This window comes from Grammomys surdaster, unplaced genomic scaffold (assembly GCF_004785775.1).
Source record: "Grammomys surdaster isolate TR1022 unplaced genomic scaffold, NIH_TR_1.0 186, whole genome shotgun sequence".
Classification (NCBI taxonomy): domain Eukaryota; kingdom Metazoa; phylum Chordata; class Mammalia; order Rodentia; family Muridae; genus Grammomys; species Grammomys surdaster.
The window spans coordinates 7,757,295-7,778,178 of NW_021604631.1; the positions used below are offsets into that span (position 1 = coordinate 7,757,295).

Sequence of the window (20,884 nt, forward strand, 5' to 3'; positions counted from 1 at the left end):
TACTTATCAACTATATGATTCTGGGCAAATTGTTGGGTCTTTGGTTTCTCATCTATAAAACTTGACAATGACAGGGGCTTAGCCAGCTTGTTCAGGGATTGTGAAACTTAAAGTGAGGTTCATGTGGTGGTGATGGTTAAATTACTGAAACATGTACAGTATCTAGAAGAATAAATGTCTCATAGAACATGCTCAATATATTTCCCATTGAAATCAAGTTAAGAGCCCATGGTAAACTGTCTTTCAGACAGCAGAGACAGCACCTTATCCTCACCCTGTCTCACTTAAACACTTGCCTGCTTCCCAAATATCTATCAGAAAAGTGGAAAATGTGTTGAGAGAGCAGTTTACGTAGAACAGCTGGTGATGATGACCTAATTTAGAGCTTTAGCCCTTTGCCGGTCAAAGCGTAAACCATGAACAACACCAAGGGGCAGTGTGGACTTTTGGCCCCATTAGGGCTCTGTATGGTGATTATTTATATTAAAACTCAATAGACCACTTGCATATAAGGTTAAGTTGGGATCAGGCAGATCTTTTTGAGAAAAGAGATTCTATGAACTGTAGTTTCAGAATTCTTATCTTTTCATATTTTAACAAAGTCAAGATCTCTGTATTTGTACTAGAATTGTCACTTGTTAACATCCTCTGAACAGAGATCTGAACTCATAAAGTTCATTGGCATCTTCATTGAACACAATGTGATGTTTAGACTAATTGTAAATATTTATTTTTCAACTGTCTTCAACAGGACGGATATAACTTGTATGGTGTGCAGACATTCTTCCTGTGCCTTGAAGATAGTAGTGGATTGTCCTTTGGGGTGTTTCTGATGAACAGCAATGCCATGGGTAAAGGACAAAGGAATAGTCTCAAATAAACAAGCACAGGATGTATCCGTGACCCCTTTATAACACTGTGTTTAAATGAGGGAATCCATTTCCCAGCCTTTAAAGCATGGCTTTGGGATGGCTGTGTTCTCTAGCTTTACATCCTTTCCTTGCTGCCTAATGGGAGCTATGCACAAAATGGTTCTTCTCGCTTCTCAGCTACTGAATCTGGTTGCTTGCATTGATATATTTGCTGTTACAAAGTTAGGATAATTCTTCCTGTAATCTACTGTGAGACAGGTTCTTGAGCATGATCCCTCCTTAGTCCTACATTAAGTGATCTTGACTGGGAGTTCTAGCACAGTCACCACAAGGGAAGAAAAGAAAGATCAACATCTCCCAGGGTTAATGGTGGGCATAGGATATTTAGAATTGTTGGTTTAGATCAGTGCTACTCAAAGGTAGGGTTCACACAGCACCCGTATAAGATGAACATAGACATTGAGAGTAAGCATTGATTTAGCATCCAAAGGTCTGCATAAGCCTTTTTTCATAATCAATTTTATGCTCTTTTGTAGATATACTGTTTAACAGAATAACTCTTAAATATTCTTTTCTTTTAATCTTTTAAGAGGTTACCCTTCAGCCTACCCCAGCAATCACATACCGCACCATTGGGGGAATTTTGGACTTCTATGTGTTCTTGGGGAACACACCTGAGCAAGTTGTTCAAGAATATCTAGAGGTAAATATGAAATCATGGTTGTGACTAAAGGAATCCTATGTAGCAAATATTTAAGAGATGTAAGTTTAAACAGACATGTGAGCTAGACACACTTAAGCTGAAACATGTAAAAGGCAGGACAGATTTTGTCTATGCAATGGAAATTTCTTTATAAAGTTTTCATAGTATAAAAAATGTGAAAGGATATAAAGATACCCCAAATGTGGCCTTACCCTTATAAGGGGATGTACAAGTTGATTAACATTATGATGTTAATGACTCAATATACTGGAAAATTGAACATGTTTTGTGCCCCAAACCAATGCATAAAAAGGCTTTGTTTTAAAATGTATTGTGCTGATGAGATTATTTAATTGGTAAATTGCTAGCTGCATGAGCATGAAGACCTGTGTTCAGACACTCAGCACTTATGTAAAAGGCTAGGTGCACACATGTAATCTCTCTGGGGTGACAAGAGACGGGGGGACCCTTGGGGTGAACTCATCAACCATTGATACAGCGGGACCAATCAGTGAATTCCAAATTGAATGTGAGGGAGACCTGACCTTAAAGTTAAGATATAGAGCAAGAAAGACATGCTACATAGACATCTGTCTCCCTCATGCACTCCCACCATCTGCGTGCTAACTTTCATTTCATGTATTTCTTCTAGCTCATTGGACGGCCAGCTCTGCCTTCATACTGGTCACTTGGGTTTCAGCTCAGCCGGTATGATTATGAAACCCTAGACAATATGAAAGCAGTCGTGGAGAGAAACCGTGCAGCACAACTCCCTTATGTAAGTAAGCTTGAACATAGTACCCTGAAATCCAAGGAGGGAAGAACAGGAACAGCCTCTGACTTCCCCATACTTCTTTCTCTATGAGTTTTTTTTTTCTGTTTTGGGTAATAAAATGAATTTTTACGCAACATATATATATATATCAGCATATATAAACATAACACATGCATAAACATTATATCATGTAAACATTAATAATAAATATTATTAATATTATATATTATATAAATAATATATAAATATTATATAAACATAATATATGCATATATATATACATATATATTGGATTGTTTTGGCTTAAAAATATCATGTTAGAGGTTCACTATAAAGGTGATATGCAGTTACTCAAAGACCTTGGTATAAGCTAGATTCTCAGATTTTGTGTCAGGTAATGCCTGATTCAGGCCTTCCATCTCCCTATCCCTTACAGTTTAATACATTTTAACAAATATTTCGTGTGGACATTGAAGAGGAGAAGATATTTCTAGATTTCAAAGAGTTAGGCAACATGTGCACACACACACACACACACATACACACACATCACTCCCTCACAAACATATGCACACGCATACACTAACACAAACTGGTTCAGGCCCAAGTTATCTAAATTGACCCTTTTTTCATGCATAAGAAACTGAAGCAAAATTAGGGAAATAATTTGATTTTAACCATTTTCTTAGCCTGTTGGCTAAGAATTCATAGTTAAGTTGATTTACAAAATCAAGTGACAAGGTCGAGGTGCATTTGTTTCACACTGGTATTTTGGCTGCTGTTCATTAGTTAGGGAACAGGATTTTCTTCCTGCATACTGTGATCATTTTGTATTTGAAACAGAACTTCAGTAGATATTTTTGAATTGGGGAAGAAAATGTGAGAAACATAATGTACAAGAAGTGAGACTGAAAGCTCTCAGGATGACTAGGGGAAGGCAGTAATTAGTTGTGATTTGGGTGAGTGACTCAACTCTCTTTTGGCCAAAGATCTGGCTGGCCTCTCTTGTCTTCTAGCCCTCAGGACTGTGTCTCTGGGGGTGAGAAGGAATGCTAGACAGAAACAGTGGAGGCAGAGCTGATTTAAGGAAAATGAAGCACAGCCAGCACAGTAATGAGAATGTCAAGTGTCTTCTGTACTTACTTCAAAATCCCATCCACTTAGCTGTAGATAGCAGAAGGAACAAGATTGCCAGTTCAGATCTCTAGCACCATCGCTGCTCTCTGCTCTGTATGGTTCTTCTTACAATACATGCAGATATTTCCTTCCTGGATAATCTACGGAATGGAGGAACAGGATGTACTGTTGCACAGTGGTATAAGGTGTGAAAGAAACTACTGAAATAACTCAGAGTTGCATATGGGTGTTCACTCTTAAAAGTTTCAATAAAGCATAGAGTATATGTTGTACTTAAATGTTTGTGCTTTGAGTGACTAATTTTGAATATTTCTGATATAGTGGAGGCTGTAATGGGAAATTAGCTTTCATGAAGACATAGAAAGAGAAAATGTTAAAAAAAAATCTCTAGGGTAATCCTGTTCTGTTTTCCTCTCCATGTCCTGGTCATAGACACAGTCTAAACTTCGTTTGGGTGCCAGTATTTTCATATAAAGCTAGGAAAGAATAAATGTCAATGAATTATAGTAGTGATAACAAAAACAGTTATTGGGATGTGAACAAGGAAGAAGGGAGAAGAGAAAATCCCTCCTTCTCTTTATCTTTGGCATAGGGTGAGTTTTATTTTTATAGCACCAGTGATTTGTCATAAATCGTGCAGTTGATCTGATTGCAGGGGTGGGACTTATCCTTAGGAATATAATAAAGCCATTCATTTCTCAAACCTCTCTGGGAAATAGTGCATTTGAATAACATGGACTTACAGTACTGCATTTAGATTCCAGCACAGCAGTTGGCTTTTATCTTGAATAGTAAAGGTCATAATTTGTTGGTTTCTTTAACGGGAAAATGTGTAGATGATCAATTGTGGATGCCGGTATTCTTTCAGGATGTTCAGCATGCTGATATTGATTATATGGACCAGAGGAGGGACTTCACTTATGACCTGGTGAATTTTAAAGGCTTCCCAGAGTTTGTTAAGGAGCTACACAATAATGGACAGAAACTTGTTATCATTTTGGTATGTGTTTCCGTTTTCCCTCCAAAATCAGGTGTTGTTCATCATTTTCATCATGTGCCCTTTTCCCTCCTTGCCATCCAAAGAAATGAAAATATTGTAATGCCTTCACTGGTTATATTTGAATGTGATTATTTTATTGGTGACTTTTTTTGAAGTCCAGTCTTTAGCTTAAAGTAAGTTTTTCATTATGTTTTCCTGTTTCTTAGGATCCAGCCATTTCCAACAACTCATTCTTAAGTAATCCCTATGGCCCATACGACAGGGGTTCAGAACTGAAAATCTGGGTGAATAGTTCTGATGGCATCAATGCACTCATTGGAGAGGTAACAGTGGAGAAACTGTGGCTCTGGTTCTGGCTGGGTTTGAGTGTATCTGGATAAGTATGTGTTTTTTTGGTGCATGTTCAAAGGACTTGAGAATACTGAGGATAAATTTTTCCTTACATTTTTCATATGCAAATACCTATAATCTACCCTAGCTTTTACATGCTTTTCTTAGCCAGATCCCATTAAATGGCAACTCACAGAATGTCTACCTCCTCACTTTGTCCCCTCATGTCACTATACTCCTCCTTCTCACAATGTTCCACTGACATTGCTTGGTAAGTGGCCTTAGTCACCTTCTACTAGGAAAATCCAGTGGATATAGGCCATACCACTCAACTCAGTTTCTTGTCAAAGAGCACTTTAAAAAATATTTTGTTGTCTTCTTATTCATGAAGGTATTATCATCTGTCTTACCTTTAATATGCTTGCCCTCCCTCCATACTATAGTGTCTGAAGGAATTGGATTGAGAAAGAATAGAGAAATGTAACTAATATTAGAATCTACAGATTGTAATGGGGCAATTGAAATTTATACGTAACATTTCTATGTTCAATTTGTAGACTTCAAAGTAGAGGAAGTAACATAGTATTGTATACCAGAGTTGAAGACTAGGAAACTAAACAATGTTTTTTATCTTTGGATTAATTCATTTAAATAGTCAATCAACATTTTAAAAAGTATTTCTCTCAGGTGGCCTTTTACTTCCCTTGAGAGTGGTTGATTCTCTAAGAGAGTTTATGCTGAGAAGATTTGTGGTTTTTGCCTCTGTCACCATGATCACATAGGAATGCCTACATAAAGTTCTTTGCTTATTCTACATTCATTTAATTTATTATTAATGCTTTCTCTTTTCATCTTTCACAGGTCTGGCCTGGAACAACTGTGTTCCCTGATTACACCAGTCCCAAATGTACTGATTGGTGGACAAACGAATTTGAGCGTTTCCACCGTGTAGTAGAGTTTGATGGAATTTGGATTGTGAGTTTTAAGACTTACTCATAGAGACATTAACAGTGTGAAACTCTGGCTTTGACTTTGAGCCATGTAGTATATAAAAATATAAAAACAAGTGTAACATATTCCTTATATTGTCATAAAGTACCCGGACTTTTCATTTCAAGTTGAGGCTTTTTAAATTTTGACTTGATGACAGATTAACCAGAACCAAAGTACGCAGGCACAAAGTACCATCTGACTGTGTTAAGGAGTAATAGCTCATAAATCAAATGAAAATGAATGTAACACAGGTTAACATTAACCAATGTTAAATAAGATTTTGGCCTACAGTTGAAATTTTTCCATTTATAAAAGAACTGTAGAAGATTCACATAATACAATCAGCTAAAAAGATAACAGCAAAAATTCTGTTATAAAAAAATTATAGCACCTAAAGATGGATACACTGTCCCACTCTTTATGTATATATTTATATATGTACCTATATGGAGGTAGATTCACAGTTCTATTTAGGCACATAGATATTATAGGTTGAAACATATGACAGCAAATATACTGAAACTTTTGATAATATATTTAGGAATTGTTTACTTTCAGTAATTATAAATATGTATCCTTTCAAAGTTATTCTAAGAACTTACTCTGTGAAATTTTCAGTGAGTAGAGAAGACAAGAACATATTTTTACTGTATCCATGGGGGTACTCTTTTTTTTGTTCCCCCATGGGGTACTCTTAAAAATAAATATCTACACTAATTTTTCTGATTTATCAGAAAAAAAAAGAATAACACTAGTATTAAAAACATGGCATCCTACTTTGCCTGATAGATTTTTGTTCTCTGTCTGGTAGGATATGAATGAAGTCTCCAACTTTGTTGATGGTTCAGTTTCTGAATGTTCCCAAAACAACTTGAATAATCCCCCATTCACACCAAGTAAGTCATTGTGGTTAGCTTGATTGACATGGCACAGTGTGTGTGATATTTTAAATTTAAAAGGATAGACTTGAACCACTGGACAAGGGAGTTTGAACATAATGTTTACAGTGAAAAGGAAAATATGGGAGCTACATATAGAAAACTAGGGAAGGGTTTCAATATATTGTCTATGGTTATCTGAAGAGGCATGCATTCTCGATGGGTAATCTAGTCCTTCTATGCCCGGTCTAGGCCATTGTAGGAAAAAGTGCAAAACACATACGATGCTGATTCCAGAGGCTAGTCCTTAGTTAGTGCCACTGTCAAGATGAACCTCATAGGCCAGAGCTTACAAGAAATACTAGGAAGAGGATAGCTTTGATCTTTAGGTGAGGGATACTTCTGGTGCTGTTCACAGCTTGAAGGGTGGGCATGAACTATATAGTCAACTGAAGTCAGACTTCTGAGGATATGGCTGTGGAACTATAGGATTAACTGTAGTTTGAAGAAAGACACAGAACCAAGAAGAAAATTGTGTTTTCATCAAGAATGGAACAAAACTTCGAGGACTACAATAGCTATGGTCATTTCAATCTGATAGCAAACTAGGAACTTGAGGCAGATGTAGGTGAGAATCAAATTTTGAAGAGATTTGATGGACGGCCAAACAGTTCTCACTTAATTCTTTCAGTGATAGAAGCTATTTATAGTTTTGTTATGGGTTTTAGGGTTGCCAACTGGTTTTTAGAAGTGTTAATTTAGCATTAACACTTATAATGGATTTCTAAAAGTAGGTCATAAGCAAATAAATTATTAAGAAGCTATTTTAATCAATAGAACACACAGTCCATTTCTGTGGGAGCCACAGTGGTACAGGAGGAACAGAGAATTTAAGAATGGAACTAAGACTAGAATCTCTCTATGCAATATATGATCAAGGGCAAAAGGAGTCAGATGTTAAATTACATTTTCACCTAATGCTTGATATTTTGAAAGAAAACTCAGATGGAAATTCTAGTTGAATTAGGTTATCTTTTCTGTGTCTGACAACAAGGGGTGTGTGAATGACACAATGTATTTTTGTATCAGAAAATTACATCCATTAGATGGTCTCCTGCTGATAAGAACACAGCATGTTGATGATGATAAGAACACACAATTAAGGCCTGCCCAGTGCAGCCATTTTTGCAGGTTATACTGTAGTTAAGAAGTAAGAAGTCGGCATCTAAGGTTTTCCCTGACTGGATATTCATTGTTGTTGCTGTTGGCGCAGAGGTCCTGGATGGGTACTTGTTCTCTAAGACTCTCTGCATGGATGCAGTTCAACACTGGGGGAAGCATTATGATGTCCACAATCTGTACGGATATTCCATGGCCATTGCCACAGCAGAGTGAGTCCATTATTATTATGAACTTATATGTAATTAAATTATAGATATGTTAGAGGCTTGGTGACTCATATATAGTATTTGTTAAAAGTCTAAATGAAAGATAAAGTGGGGGCAGGATGGCATTCTGGTACATAGGGCTCAGCAGTTAAGAGCATGTCTCCTAGAGGACCTTTATTTGGTTTCCAGCACCCACATTGGGTGGCTCACAACTGTCTGTTAAATCCAGGTTCATGGAATCAGATTCACTCTTCTAGTTCCCTCTGGCTCCTGCATATAATGTGCATATATCCAATGTATACAGGCACACACACACACACACACACACACACACACTTAAAGCTGACAAAAATATTAAAAAACATGGTTATCATTACTGATGAAAAAATTGTCATGCAGAGAATAAGAAATCCAACAAATATTTACACAATACATAAAAAATGAGATAACAAATGAGTAAATGAATGAATAGAAAATCAGAAGAAAGCTATTAAGAAATGTATCAAGGACAAGTATCTAAAATATTGCAAGCATCATTTAGGCTTTTCTCTCTATGCACTTTGTCTTTCTACATTTTGTAAAGTAAAGGATGTAGAGGGTCAAGTGTCTTGTAGATATCCATGGGCTTTGAGGTTTTAGCCTGGACCCACAGACTTTGTATGAAAATAAATTCTATAATGATAGAGATGTAATGAGAATTTTTTTCTTACTGTAACTTTGAGAGCAAGAAACAAGGCCAAGGGGCCAAGCACACACCATTGATTAACAAAGTAACAGGTTTAGTTTTAGCCATTTGGAGACAAATGGAGAAGTTCTACAGTCTTATTTCTTCAGTGCAGGAGAACTCAGTGCTTTAACTGCTATGCAAGTGCTCTACTATTGAGCTACAAAGTCAGCTCTGTACAGGTTTTTACTAATGTGCACATATGCAGACCTTCAACTAAAAATCTTTTATGCATTTAATTACAAAATACCACATTTATACTTAATTTTAAAACATATTTGTTATAAAATTATTACCAAAGTATCATTCTACATATAACATTCAAAAGTAATGTTGATAAGCCCACTTTTGTTTTGTTTATTTGGACTTGTGACAGATTAATGTATTTCTTACTAAGATTATGTTTCTCTTTTGTTTTATGAAATTCATAAACCTCTAGTTCTCAATTCTTTCAAGGCCGCTTTTGAAGTTGTAGGAAATTATGAGTCCAATGGCCTGTATAAAGCAAAGCTAAGGAAAATACAAATACATGCCACGGTACATTCTTCTAACATTTCCTCTAACAATTTTTTAAGAGAGGAGTGGAGGATAATGAGATGCCTGTTTTTGTTTTTGTTTTTTTTAACTATTCTTGTTATTGTGGTTCTACCAGCTGAGCTCCCCACTGATCCCTAAATCCATCCCTTCCCAGAGCCATGAAGATCCTGTTCCCAGAGAAGAGAAGCTTCATCCTAACACGTTCTACCTTCGCTGGTTCTGGCAAATTTGCAGCCCACTGGTTAGGAGATAACACTGCCACCTGGAAGGACCTTCAGTGGTCTATCCCAGGCATGCTTGAGTTCAACCTCTTCGGTATCCCAATGGTGAGTCCCTTTCCCAAGCTCTCTTATGACTCTCAGTCCCGATGCAGCCTCCTTCCTTCTGACAAGTTTTCATACTATAAAGCCTGTCATGGCCTAGGGCTTTAACCTCATTCTTCATCACTATCCTTGTGGCTCTTATATCATAACCTCATTATCTGAGCTGCCTGATGCAAATAGAAAGTGCGATCCTGATAGCTCCTGAAATATTCTTCTTAAGTGTCTGATACACAAAAAGTGCACTAGTTCTTTAGTCTAAACCAGATACATCCATACATGGAACACACCTATGTAACTAATTAGATGCATCCATACATGGAACACATTTATGTAACTAATCAGATGTATACATACATGGAACACACCTATGTAACTAGTTTCCATATGAGCAAACAATCCCACATATGGGCATACACAGAACACACTTATGTAACTAATCAGATGTATACATACATGGAACATATCTATGTAGCTCATTCCAAGATGAGCAAACAATCCCACAACACGTGATAGGTTTTGCAGTGCTTAGTCAAATTCATCAGATACGTTTATTGCGTGCTTACTGTGTACAAGATGCTAAATGAAGTATGGGTGGCACAAAAACAGAATACAAAGGCACACATGCAAACAATTATTATGGCAAGCCTAGATAAAAACCCAAAGGAAGGCAAATCTTAAGTATTGTGAGAGATTCTGAGAAGGCTATTCATTAGTTTGATACGATTATAAGGGACAGAGTGAGTCAGAGGAGGTCAAAAGACTCCACGGCAAAGATGGTTAAGTTGTACCAGGGAGACACTCATTTTAAGAGCGTGAAATAATCTCAAACAAAAGGAACTTAAAGGGGATGGTAGATATGCCTCTAAGATCTGAGTGGAAAACTGGAGCAGGAGGTTATCTGCAAGGGTGGACTGCAACTGGGTTTAAAGATTTGGTAGAAGGGATAGCAAGGAAACTGTGGAAAGTTCAGTGAAGTGAGTGACATGATCAGAGTTCGGCTTCAGAAAAGGGCGTGGTCCAATAATATTATTGGTATTAGCAACAACTGTCTATAAAAAGTTATGGGTCTCCACTTGTTTAATAAGATGAGACTCACAGCAGGAAAGGAAGGAGTCATCTAACAGTGATGTGGACATGGGTGAAATGCTGATTCTGCCCACATCACATTAGCCTTCTGGGTAAAAGCTTTGAACAAAGTTCATTTAAGAAGTCCCTAGTAGAAAGCAACGGAAGGGGGTAGGAGTGTCGTGAACATGCTGTCCGTGTGTCGTTATAGGTAGGGGCCGATATATGTGGCTTTGCCCAGGACACATATGAGGAGCTCTGCAGGCGCTGGATGCAGCTGGGGGCATTTTATCCGTTTTCCCGGAATCACAATGGCCAAGGCTACAAGGTAAGTCAGCTGGGAAGTATAATCAAAGTACATTGGGTGTGCATTACAACTGGATGTTTGATTGCCACCATGAAATCTGTTGAGCCAGCTTTGTAATATACTGTATGTATGCTGATTTGGGACCCACTTGCTATGAATGAGGACTTGCTGATCATAGAATGTCCCAATGTTCCAGTCTCTCACTTTTTGCTGTCATTGGGGCAAGTCTATTTTTTTTTTTTTAAATATAGTTACTGGCTGGTCATTTTGTGTGGATGGCTTTCTTGGGTCTAGAATCTGGAGATATATATTTTAATAATGATGTTATGAGTCAGCCTGATGCTGGGTGAGTGTGGCCCAGCTCTTGAGAGGCAGAGGCAGATGGATCTCTGGATTCTAGGCCAGCCTGAACTACAATGAGAGTTCCAGGACAGCTAGGGGTATACAGAGAAACCCTGTCTAGAAAAACCAAAAACCAAACCAAACTAAAACAAACAAACAAACAAACAAACAAACAAAACCAGTCAATTTTTAAGCAAAGGGATAAGAGTTCACGATCGAGCCTGGATGCAGTGACACATATCTCTAATCCTAGCTATTAGGGAGGTAGTGGCAGGAGGATCAGGAGTTCAAGACTAGTCTGTGCTACCTAGCAAAGTTGTTTTAAAAATTCATAAATGAGAAATACAGATAAATACCTTGTTGTGGAGAATGATTTAATTAGATAACCATTTAATTAATATTTAATATTTAATTAATCAAATATTTAGAGTAATTTAATTAAATAAATATTTAATTAATATTTAATATTTAATAAATAGTTAAAATAATTGGCTGCAGAGTCAGCAGCTGGCACAAAGCTCACCCTTTACAAGGCAGCTGGAGGAAAGTGTCACAGAATAGAAGGTTAGTCAGATGCTAGGAAGCTGACAGGGGCTATCACATCATTAAAACAAAAACGGAAATCTCAGAAAGCTAAAAATAAAAACGAAAATGACGAGGCTTTAAATGTTTATAAAACCTTTTTGCAGTCTTCCTACATTGTATGTTTTTGTAATGAGAATGAAGATGGAGAAACATTTCAAAATTATTTAACTAAGGCTTAATTAATTAATTATGCCTCTTAACTGGGTAGTTCTAATGTGTGAGTGAGATAAGGTGAGCTGTAAGTTGCGATGGCAGCTTATTCAGTGTCATCGTTCAGTTCTTCAGCTGTGTCACTCAGAGACAAAGGGAAACCAAGGCCCCAGATCATGCAGCATGAAACTCTGGGTCATGCTGCACATTCTCTGAAATCATTCTTGGTATAGACAGCTTTCCTATAGTCAATCCACAACTGCAAACTCTTCTGTTTTTTAGGACCAGGATCCTGCTTCTTTTGGAGCTGACTCCTTGCTGTTGAATTCGTCTAGGCACTACCTTAACATCCGCTACACTCTGCTGCCTTACCTCTATACTCTTTTCTACAGAGCACACAGCCGGGGAGACACCGTAGCTAGGCCTCTTCTGCATGAGTAAGTCCTCCTAACATTCTGTTAATGCAAACTGGGGGTTGTTGACTGCGTCAGAATATCAGAGTAAAATATAAAATCACCCAAGCAGGGTATTCAGGTGTGTGTGTGTGTGTTTGTGTGTGTGTGTGTGTGTGTGTGTGTGAATGTGCATTGTAGATCAGTCCCAAGGCTTTGCATGTACTGGTCAAGAAATCTACCACTTTCCTACACCTCCCAACTCTTTTTAGTTGAACTTGAAAGATCTTAAAACGAGGCTCCGTAATATGCATATATGTACTATGATGCTAGGATTCTGCTGAGTCTCGAGAAATAAGACTGTAATTTGTAGGTAAAAATCTCAAAAATGATCCTGAGAATTCCATTATTCTTATTAGCTAGCCAGTTGAAATCTCTGATTTAACTCAGCAGGCAGTTTCTTGGGAACTTTTCCTTTTCAAAATAATGCTAACTCACTTAAGTGTTGCAGATGCAAACCTTAGACATGTACACACACTCATGATCACTTCTGGGGTAAAATTTTAACCTCCTGGAATTCCTTGTTTAAAAGCAGATATTTTAGAATAGAAAATTTAAAATTGTGTATATTCTGGTTTTGTTTTGTTTTGTTTTGTTTTTTTGGTCTGATGCAGTTCTTTACTTTTGTTGTGCTTGTGGGAGGGGATAAGGCCGAGAAGTGAGCTTTGGGCCTTGTACATAGTCCACAAATACTCTGCCACTGAGCTATATGCCAATTCTTTTTAACACTTTTAGTTTTGAGACAGGATCTGTTAAATCCCTTAGGTGGGCCTATAACTTTCTCTGGAGCTCAGGAAGGACTTTAAGCTGTGGTCATTTTGACATCCACATATCTGGAAATGCTGGCATTGAGCTGCTAGCTCCAGCCCCAGATCTTTTTTTGACAATAAGCTGGTCATAAAATTTGTAGGTTATCTTACTTAGATTTCAATGGGAGATACAGCAAATAATATTGAAGCCTGGGGTCTGCCTGGAATAGATACTGGAATGGGAACTTCTGTGTCACCTAGGGGAATGGCAGGAAGGTATATGGGCTGTACTGGAATGGGAACTTCTGTGTCACCTAGGGGAAGGGCAGGAAGATATATGGGCTGTGGACAGAGATCTGCATGGGGTAGAGGGAGGTGAAGCAGAGTGGATATCATACAGTGATGATTGTGGGTGTTTTCCAGGTAGCCTATATGCTTTAGTTAGATTGTGGGGGAGATTTTAGGAGCACTGACCTACCTCTCTGTGACCTATCTCTTTGATATCTAGGTTCTATGAAGACAGCAATACTTGGGGCATAGACCGGCAATTTCTGTGGGGACCAGGTCTCCTCATCACTCCTGTTCTGGATCAGGCAAGTTTTCTCATGGAGGCAGGCAGGCACCCTCTGCCTCTGTTCCTGCTCATTACCCCTCCCCCCCAAATCTCCTCTACCCTCTATTACAGACTCACTGATGATATCTGGTTGGTTGGGTCAATAGAGAAGATTATCCAGGAGCACTTTGTAGTAGTATATCTGATATTTTCTTTTTCTTTTTTTTAAATAATTTATTTATTTTTTTTCTCAAATCATAATTCATTCACACAGGGGTTATAAACGCAGAAAGACAGGATGTGGGGAAGGGAATGACACTGGAGTGTGGGTGTTCAGGGGGAATACAGATATCTTTCAGAACCAGGTATCAGCTGGGTGAAGGTTCAGAGGACCGGTCACTATGACTCTGCCTATGACTCGCTTGTCCTTATCTAAGTTGGTATTGTCTGTCAAGGCTACATATTTACAAGGTCTATGACTACTCAGGCTTGTAAATTTTTACAAAAGCTGCCTGTTTACGATAGTTTATAGCCATCTGTTTCAATGTTTTTCCACTGAGACCCAAGACTTGGTGTTAGTATACATGTATGACAGGCCTATTGCTGATTTTAGGCCTATGACTGATTTTAGGCCTTCAGTGTGTAAGCAGGGCTGCCCCTGACTTCTCTTCCCTTCTCTAAGTATAGAAGGACTCTTTTTCTAGGCAAGTTCTCAGTCAGTGTAAAAGCACCTACTGGTGACTTTGATTTGGGAATGCGCTTGTGACTCGTCAGCTCATTATAACTATTATGGCTCTGAGATGAGGAGCCACTATGAAGCAGAGGCCAATCCTCACTCCGAAATCAAAGGTTTCAGAGTAGATGATCTTTGCCAGCTAGGTGGGAATGCAGGCTTCTCAACTTTAAAGGCAAGAATTATAACTGCATCTAGTGAATGAGGCACAGAGAGGATTAAAAGAGACAGTTCATAGAAAGCTGGAATTGTCCCCACAGAGCATTTCATTCATTGTTTTTGTCTCTAATTATAATCCAGCCCATTTGTGCCCCCCCCATCCAGACTATCTCATATCTGTACTAGAAAAATGGAATAGTTCAACAATGGGGTGGGGGAGGCTATATGTTCTCCGAATACGGCTAGGAATTCCCTGCCTCAGTCTAAGACATCCTTATGTCATCAGAGGCTGCGTCTTGAGGATAATTTTTTTTTTAAATTTAATTTTAGGGTGCAGAGAAAGTGAAAGCATATGTGCCTAATGCCACCTGGTACGACTATGAGACCGTAAGTAGCTGGAACTCTTCTTAAACTCAAGAGTGCAGCTGCAGCTGCATAGGGTGACTCTCTAGAGCTAGGGTCCCACCATTCACGCATGGAGGAGTTCCTTTGCAGTGTTTTCTATAAGTTTACAGCACAGCTTTGGAGGAGTCTGTCACTTTAACACTTCATTCAGCAAGAATATAAAGACTCAACACGCTTCTCATGGGCAAGTATTAGAGAGCCTCATGGACGATTTGAGCTTAGCCAGAAATCAGATGATTAGCTCAGAAGTATCAGTTCTCATAACATACATTAAACAGGCTCAGCAGGGCAGAAATGTTTTACAAACCCTGAGCTGACCTACATTTTAGTCTTCCTTTCCTTTGTTTGTCTGGGTAGAGAGTAATTCTGCTAAATCCTGCTAAGTAGAAAGAGATAGCGCTGTCAGGAGCTCAGCAGGACGGAGGTCCACAAACAATGAAGCCAATGTGTTTGATTTATCTGCCTGCCTCAGGGAGAGCAATTGGCATGGAGACAGCAAAGCATTGAGATGGAACTTCCTGGAGACAAGATTGGACTTCACCTTCGAGGGGGCTACATCTTCCCCACACAACAGCCAGCCACAACCACAGAAGTCAGGTATAGCATGGGATTCTTTAAGAGGGCACAGGGCTGACAAAGGGCAACATGTCTGGGATAGTCTGCTCCAGACTGTGGGTTTGAAAGGTGCTGGAGTGAAGTGTGTCTTTTTGGACTTTACTTGACCTTTTTCTAGAAGCTTATGGCCTAGAGCTGTACTCTCATTGGTTTTGGAAGGGTTTTACTCTATCCCTCTCCCAGTCTCTCTGCATGTGTCAGAACACACTGACAGCTAGAATGCTCTGTCTTCTTGGTTTGCAAAGGCGTGTTCAGCATTGGCATTGAAAGTCTCATGTCTTTGGAGGATTCCATTCTGGGCAAACCTGGTTAGATGATCACCTACCTGCCTTCACCCACGTGTCTGTTGGTGGTTCTCTGCTCTTGGCCCACAAACTCACATGTCTAGATTTTAGATCCACTGTCTACCTTTTTATAACCATTACCTTCCTTTCCATTCCTTCCACTGAGCTCTTGCCTTCCTGTGACGAGTGAAAGTCCAGGTACTAGGCTAAAGGTTAACAACTGAAGTGTCACTTATACTTGCTGGGAGAGGGAAAATCAGTTTTGTCCAATAGAGTGACATTGGGTATATCAAGCACTCCAGAACAGGCCTTATTTTCAGGAGTAGCTGACTGACATATGATGGACTCCAGTTTTTGTTTTTGTTGCTGTTATGTTTGTTTGGGTTTTTTGTATGCGATTTTTCTGTGTGGTATTTATTATTTTCTTTTCGGGTGTGGTTTTATTTTGTTTTATTTATTATTTTTTGCTTTTGCTTTTTTGTATTGGGCTTTTGTTTGCTTTTTTGAGAAAACTTAAAGTTGGGTCAGTGGTGGGGGAAAATCTACAAGGATTTATGGGAGGGAAAGAATATGACCAAAATATATTTAAAATTTAATAACTTTTAAAATTATATAATAATATAATATAATATAATATAATATGATATAATATATACTTACCCATATTAAAGATTTCTGCTCATCATTGACTCCAGTTGTAGACTCCATCTTCACTACACTGAAGAGCTGCATGTTTCTGTCATGTGTCTCTGAAACTATTCCCTTATTTGATTTAATTTATTCTTCATCAATTTATTTATTTATTCATTTTAAATTCTAATCTGCTGTCCTTCCTGGTCTCCATGTCATGGAATTTCTCCTTCTCCTCTGAAAGGATGCCCCCCCTTCAGGTATCCTCCCACCCTGGCACATCAAGTCTCTGCTAGGCTCATCTTCTCCTGCTGAGGCCAGGCAAGGCAGCCCAGTTTGGGGAACAGATTCCAAAGACAGGCAACAGCTTTAGAGACACTCTCTGTTCCAGTTGTTGGAGGACCCACATGAAAACTGAGTTGCCCAAATGCTACAAGACATACAGGGACAAAGATGGAGCCGAGACTGGGGGAATGACCAACCAATAGCCTGCCTAACTTGAGATTCATCCCATGGGCAAGCACCAATCCCTGACACTATTAATGATCCGCTGTTATGCTTCCAGATAGCAACCTAGCATAACTGTCCTCTTGAGAGGATCCACCCAGCAGCAGACTAAAACAGATTAGGAGACACAGAGCCTAACACTGAACAGAGCTTGGGGATTTGTATAGAAGAGTTAGAGGAAGGATTGAGGGCCTTGAAGGTGATAAGAACTCCACAGGAAAACCATCAGAGTCAACTAGTCTGGACCCTTGGGGGCTTGTAGAGACTGAGCAACCATCCAAAGAACATACACTGGCTGGACTGAGATCCCCAACTCATATGTTGAAGATGTGCACATTATTTGATTTTAATATGCTGAGAATTCTTAGAATTCTGAAAACCAATGTTTTCCAATGAACTACACTTATTATCATAAAACTTCAAATGATTGTCTTTTTGTGAAAATAAATACAAAGACTTCTGTTTTCTTTTCTTATTTTAAAATTGTTTAGTACCAGGTTGTTTTGCACATTGCTACTGAATTTTCCCTTCCTAAAATAAAAACATGGACCTGGCTTGAGATCTCGGCTGCAAGGGTAGAATGTTTAGAAGCGACTGAGCATAGTTTCACATTGCCTTGACCAGCAGTTTTCCTGGAGTCCTTTCAGTACACAGGCCATCCCTGGCAGAGCATGCTACTCTAGACCCCCAGCTGTCATCTGTCTTGATCCATTTCAACTTCTCACCCATCATGCTTTTCAAAAGTCTATGTGTATTTGAAAAATGCATTTTCACTGGAGCTACATCCATGCCCACTTTCAATTGCTTTCTCAGAGGCTGGAGTCAGATGTTATTTCCAACTCTCTGGCAGAGTGCTTGCAATTACTTCCAAACTCCTGGTGATCTATGTTTGTCTCACAAGACAAAATAGCAAGTAATCAAATAAGGAAAATGGCCATTCCATATATGTTCCTATTATATAATTTTGGTTGATCAGAAAAGCTGTCTTATGGGGGAAAAGTGTGTCTTCTTCATAGCAATTGACACTTCACCTTGATCATGAGATGTAAATACTCAGCCATAGCACTATTGTGTAGGATTTCTTCCTCTTCTGATTCTCTGTCTTCTAAATGGTATTTTCAGCCACAATTTTTTAATTGTACCTATTGATTCTGGTCTCATATTCCTGCCTCCTTCATATGTATTTACGGCTATGCTTTACGGTGTTTCCATCCCATGTGAACTATTGATACTAGAGAGAGAAGCACCTGCCAATCTTGTCTTTGTATTGGAAGGAAAACAGCATCAGCTGCTAGTAGTAACTTTTCCCAATAGAAACAAATGCAAATGTTTGTCAAAATCTTTTGAGCCCCAAGGACTGTGTCTTATGTGAATCTGCTCCCCACAGCCGGAAGAATCCTCTTGGTCTTATCATTGCTCTGGATGAGAACAAAGAAGCAAAAGGAGAGCTGTTCTGGGATGATGGGGAGTCGAAGGGTGAGTGCCTTGAGAGGGTGTGGCCAATGCACAGATCTGCACCAGGCTCTGTTCCTTTACTTCTGCTGATCATTCAGCTGTGGGTGATATCTCACCAGGCATCCTAGCAGTAGCATCCCAGAGAAAACTTTTGTTTCTGGTTGTACTGGTCAGAAGCTATGATGGATGAACGATAGATAAAGGGCACCTTTCTGTCTTTGTCTCTGTATCTCTGTGTGTCCCTTTCTGAATTCCTTGTCAGTAATATCTCTCACTTCATTTTTACAAAAGAGATTTACATGACTGTTCCTGTAACTCACCTTCACTGTAAATATCTTCCACCCAAGTCCTTGGGGCAGGGACTATGATGATATGAAATGGATACCCATGTTGGGGAGGCAGCAAGCACAGCACACACATTCCTGATTATGAGCACTTACCATTAACATGTTCTCTCTCTCTCTCTCTCTCTCTCTCTCTCTCTCTCTCTCTCTCTCTCTCCCCTCCTCCTCCTCCTCCTCCTCCTCCTCCTCCTCCTCCTCTTCCTCCTCCTCTCTCTCTTGTCTCCAATGCACTACAATTCTTTAGGCACTCACGGGGAAAAGAGTCCAATGATCATTGTTATGGGAGCACTGCAAAAGATCTTTTCTTAGTTATAGTATTAAAGAAAAGACACTATACAACCTCCAGACTCTGCACATATAGGCATTGTACACTGGTTACCGTAATGTTCATTGATGCCATTGCCACTAATGGCAATGCTGGCTCTCTGAAATTTGTTCTTATTTCGGTTCATAGTCTTTGAACAGGTTTTCTTAATTTACCATTCTACCTGCCCCTGAAAACCATACTGTTCTGTCCTCTATGTCAGTCCAGTTATTTAGCTCTTTTATAACCTGAGACCATGCATTGCTTCTCTTTATTGTCTCACTTACTTATATCTGTATAATATGATCCAGATTCACTTCTGTTGTAAAAGTGCAGGGCTTTACTACTAAAGAATATTCCATTGTGTATGGGCACTGCAATTCTTTTAGTCACTCATCTTCTGATAAATATGTTTGTTGTTTCATCAATTTAGGTATTATGAAAAAATGGTCAATGGACTTAACATAAAACTCTTAGGAAGAAATCAGGAGAAAGCTATTTTTATATTGGGCATGGTGTTGTGATTTTAAATATGACATGAACAAAGGCATCAAATCATAAAATAGATAGTCATTATGGAGCACAGAGTAGACACTTCTTCACATGTTGAAAATACAACTACTACATAGCATGAAGTCTTATGTTTACATATGTACCACCCCAAAGAAATGAAAATGGTGTGTCACAGATACTTGGCCCCTCATATTCACTGTGGCATCATCCAGCAAAGATCCAGAAGCAGCCAAAGTGTCTGGTTGATGAAAGAGGAAAGAAGTGTAATCCATAGACCTGTTGAAGTGCTCAGCAGTCAGGAAAGGAACGAGGAATCAGTTTTATTTTTCAATTGAATATTACTAATTGTTTTTACCTATTCACTTTACACCCTGCTTATTGCCGCCTCCCAGTCACTCTCCACAATACTTCTTCCATCCCAGATTCTCATCCGAGTGGGTAGTTGCCCCTGGGTATCCTCCCACCCCAGCACTTCAAGTCTTTGCAGGGCTACATTCATCCTCTGCCACTGAGGCCAGACAAGGCAGCCCAGATAGAAGAATGTAGCCTATGTACAATCAAAAGCTTTGGGATATCCCCCATGAGGAATCAGTTTTAAGGAGAAGGTGAAACTGTTCTTCTTTGTACACCCGGACAGTCTGACTTTGCTTTCTTCTTTCAGATACTGTGGACAAAAACATGTACCTTTTCAGTGAATTTTCTGTCACTCAAGTGAGTAGCATATTTTTTTATGAATATTGTGTGGGGTTTGCCTGAAAATGACTATATTATGTTCTGTATTTATAATTTAATTATCGACATGTACCAGAGGTAAATAATTGCTATTTATGACTTAATTCATAATAATTATATCAGCTTTGTTATCAATAAGAGGCAGTAGTAATTAGGAAGAAATCAGCTATTATTGTAAGACACAATTCTCTAAAAGGTCTGAGAGTTTCGTCCACTCTCTCCATTGGCTTATGAAAATAAGTTCGCTTCCCCATCAACATGCAGCAGTAGGGAAATTGAGAGGCCTTCAAAGCAGCTCAGGGGTGTGGTCTAGGATAGAGTGTTTGACAGTCTAGGGAAT

At 38.8% G+C, this 20,884-nt stretch overlaps 1 protein-coding gene across 1 annotated transcript in view; it reads left to right on the forward strand.

The window, feature by feature from the left end:
* The window catches only part of LOC114622053 (maltase-glucoamylase, intestinal-like), a gene marked incomplete at its 3' end in the record, with an annotated part of 52,300 nt that overhangs the window by 14,002 nt on the left and 17,414 nt on the right, over positions 1 to 20,884 (forward strand). The window contains exons 7-22 of the mRNA XM_028768410.1: positions 752 to 851; positions 1,463 to 1,575; positions 2,228 to 2,353; positions 4,356 to 4,487; positions 4,694 to 4,810; positions 5,679 to 5,792; positions 6,622 to 6,706; positions 7,962 to 8,079; positions 9,492 to 9,663; positions 10,937 to 11,053; positions 12,392 to 12,546; positions 13,819 to 13,903; positions 15,086 to 15,142; positions 15,633 to 15,757; positions 18,584 to 18,672; positions 20,474 to 20,523. Coding sequence (XP_028624243.1) covers positions 752 to 851; positions 1,463 to 1,575; positions 2,228 to 2,353; positions 4,356 to 4,487; positions 4,694 to 4,810; positions 5,679 to 5,792; positions 6,622 to 6,706; positions 7,962 to 8,079; positions 9,492 to 9,663; positions 10,937 to 11,053; positions 12,392 to 12,546; positions 13,819 to 13,903; positions 15,086 to 15,142; positions 15,633 to 15,757; positions 18,584 to 18,672; positions 20,474 to 20,523 — 1,755 coding nt within the window. The remainder of the gene's footprint in view (positions 1 to 751; positions 852 to 1,462; positions 1,576 to 2,227; positions 2,354 to 4,355; positions 4,488 to 4,693; positions 4,811 to 5,678; positions 5,793 to 6,621; positions 6,707 to 7,961; positions 8,080 to 9,491; positions 9,664 to 10,936; positions 11,054 to 12,391; positions 12,547 to 13,818; positions 13,904 to 15,085; positions 15,143 to 15,632; positions 15,758 to 18,583; positions 18,673 to 20,473; positions 20,524 to 20,884) is intronic.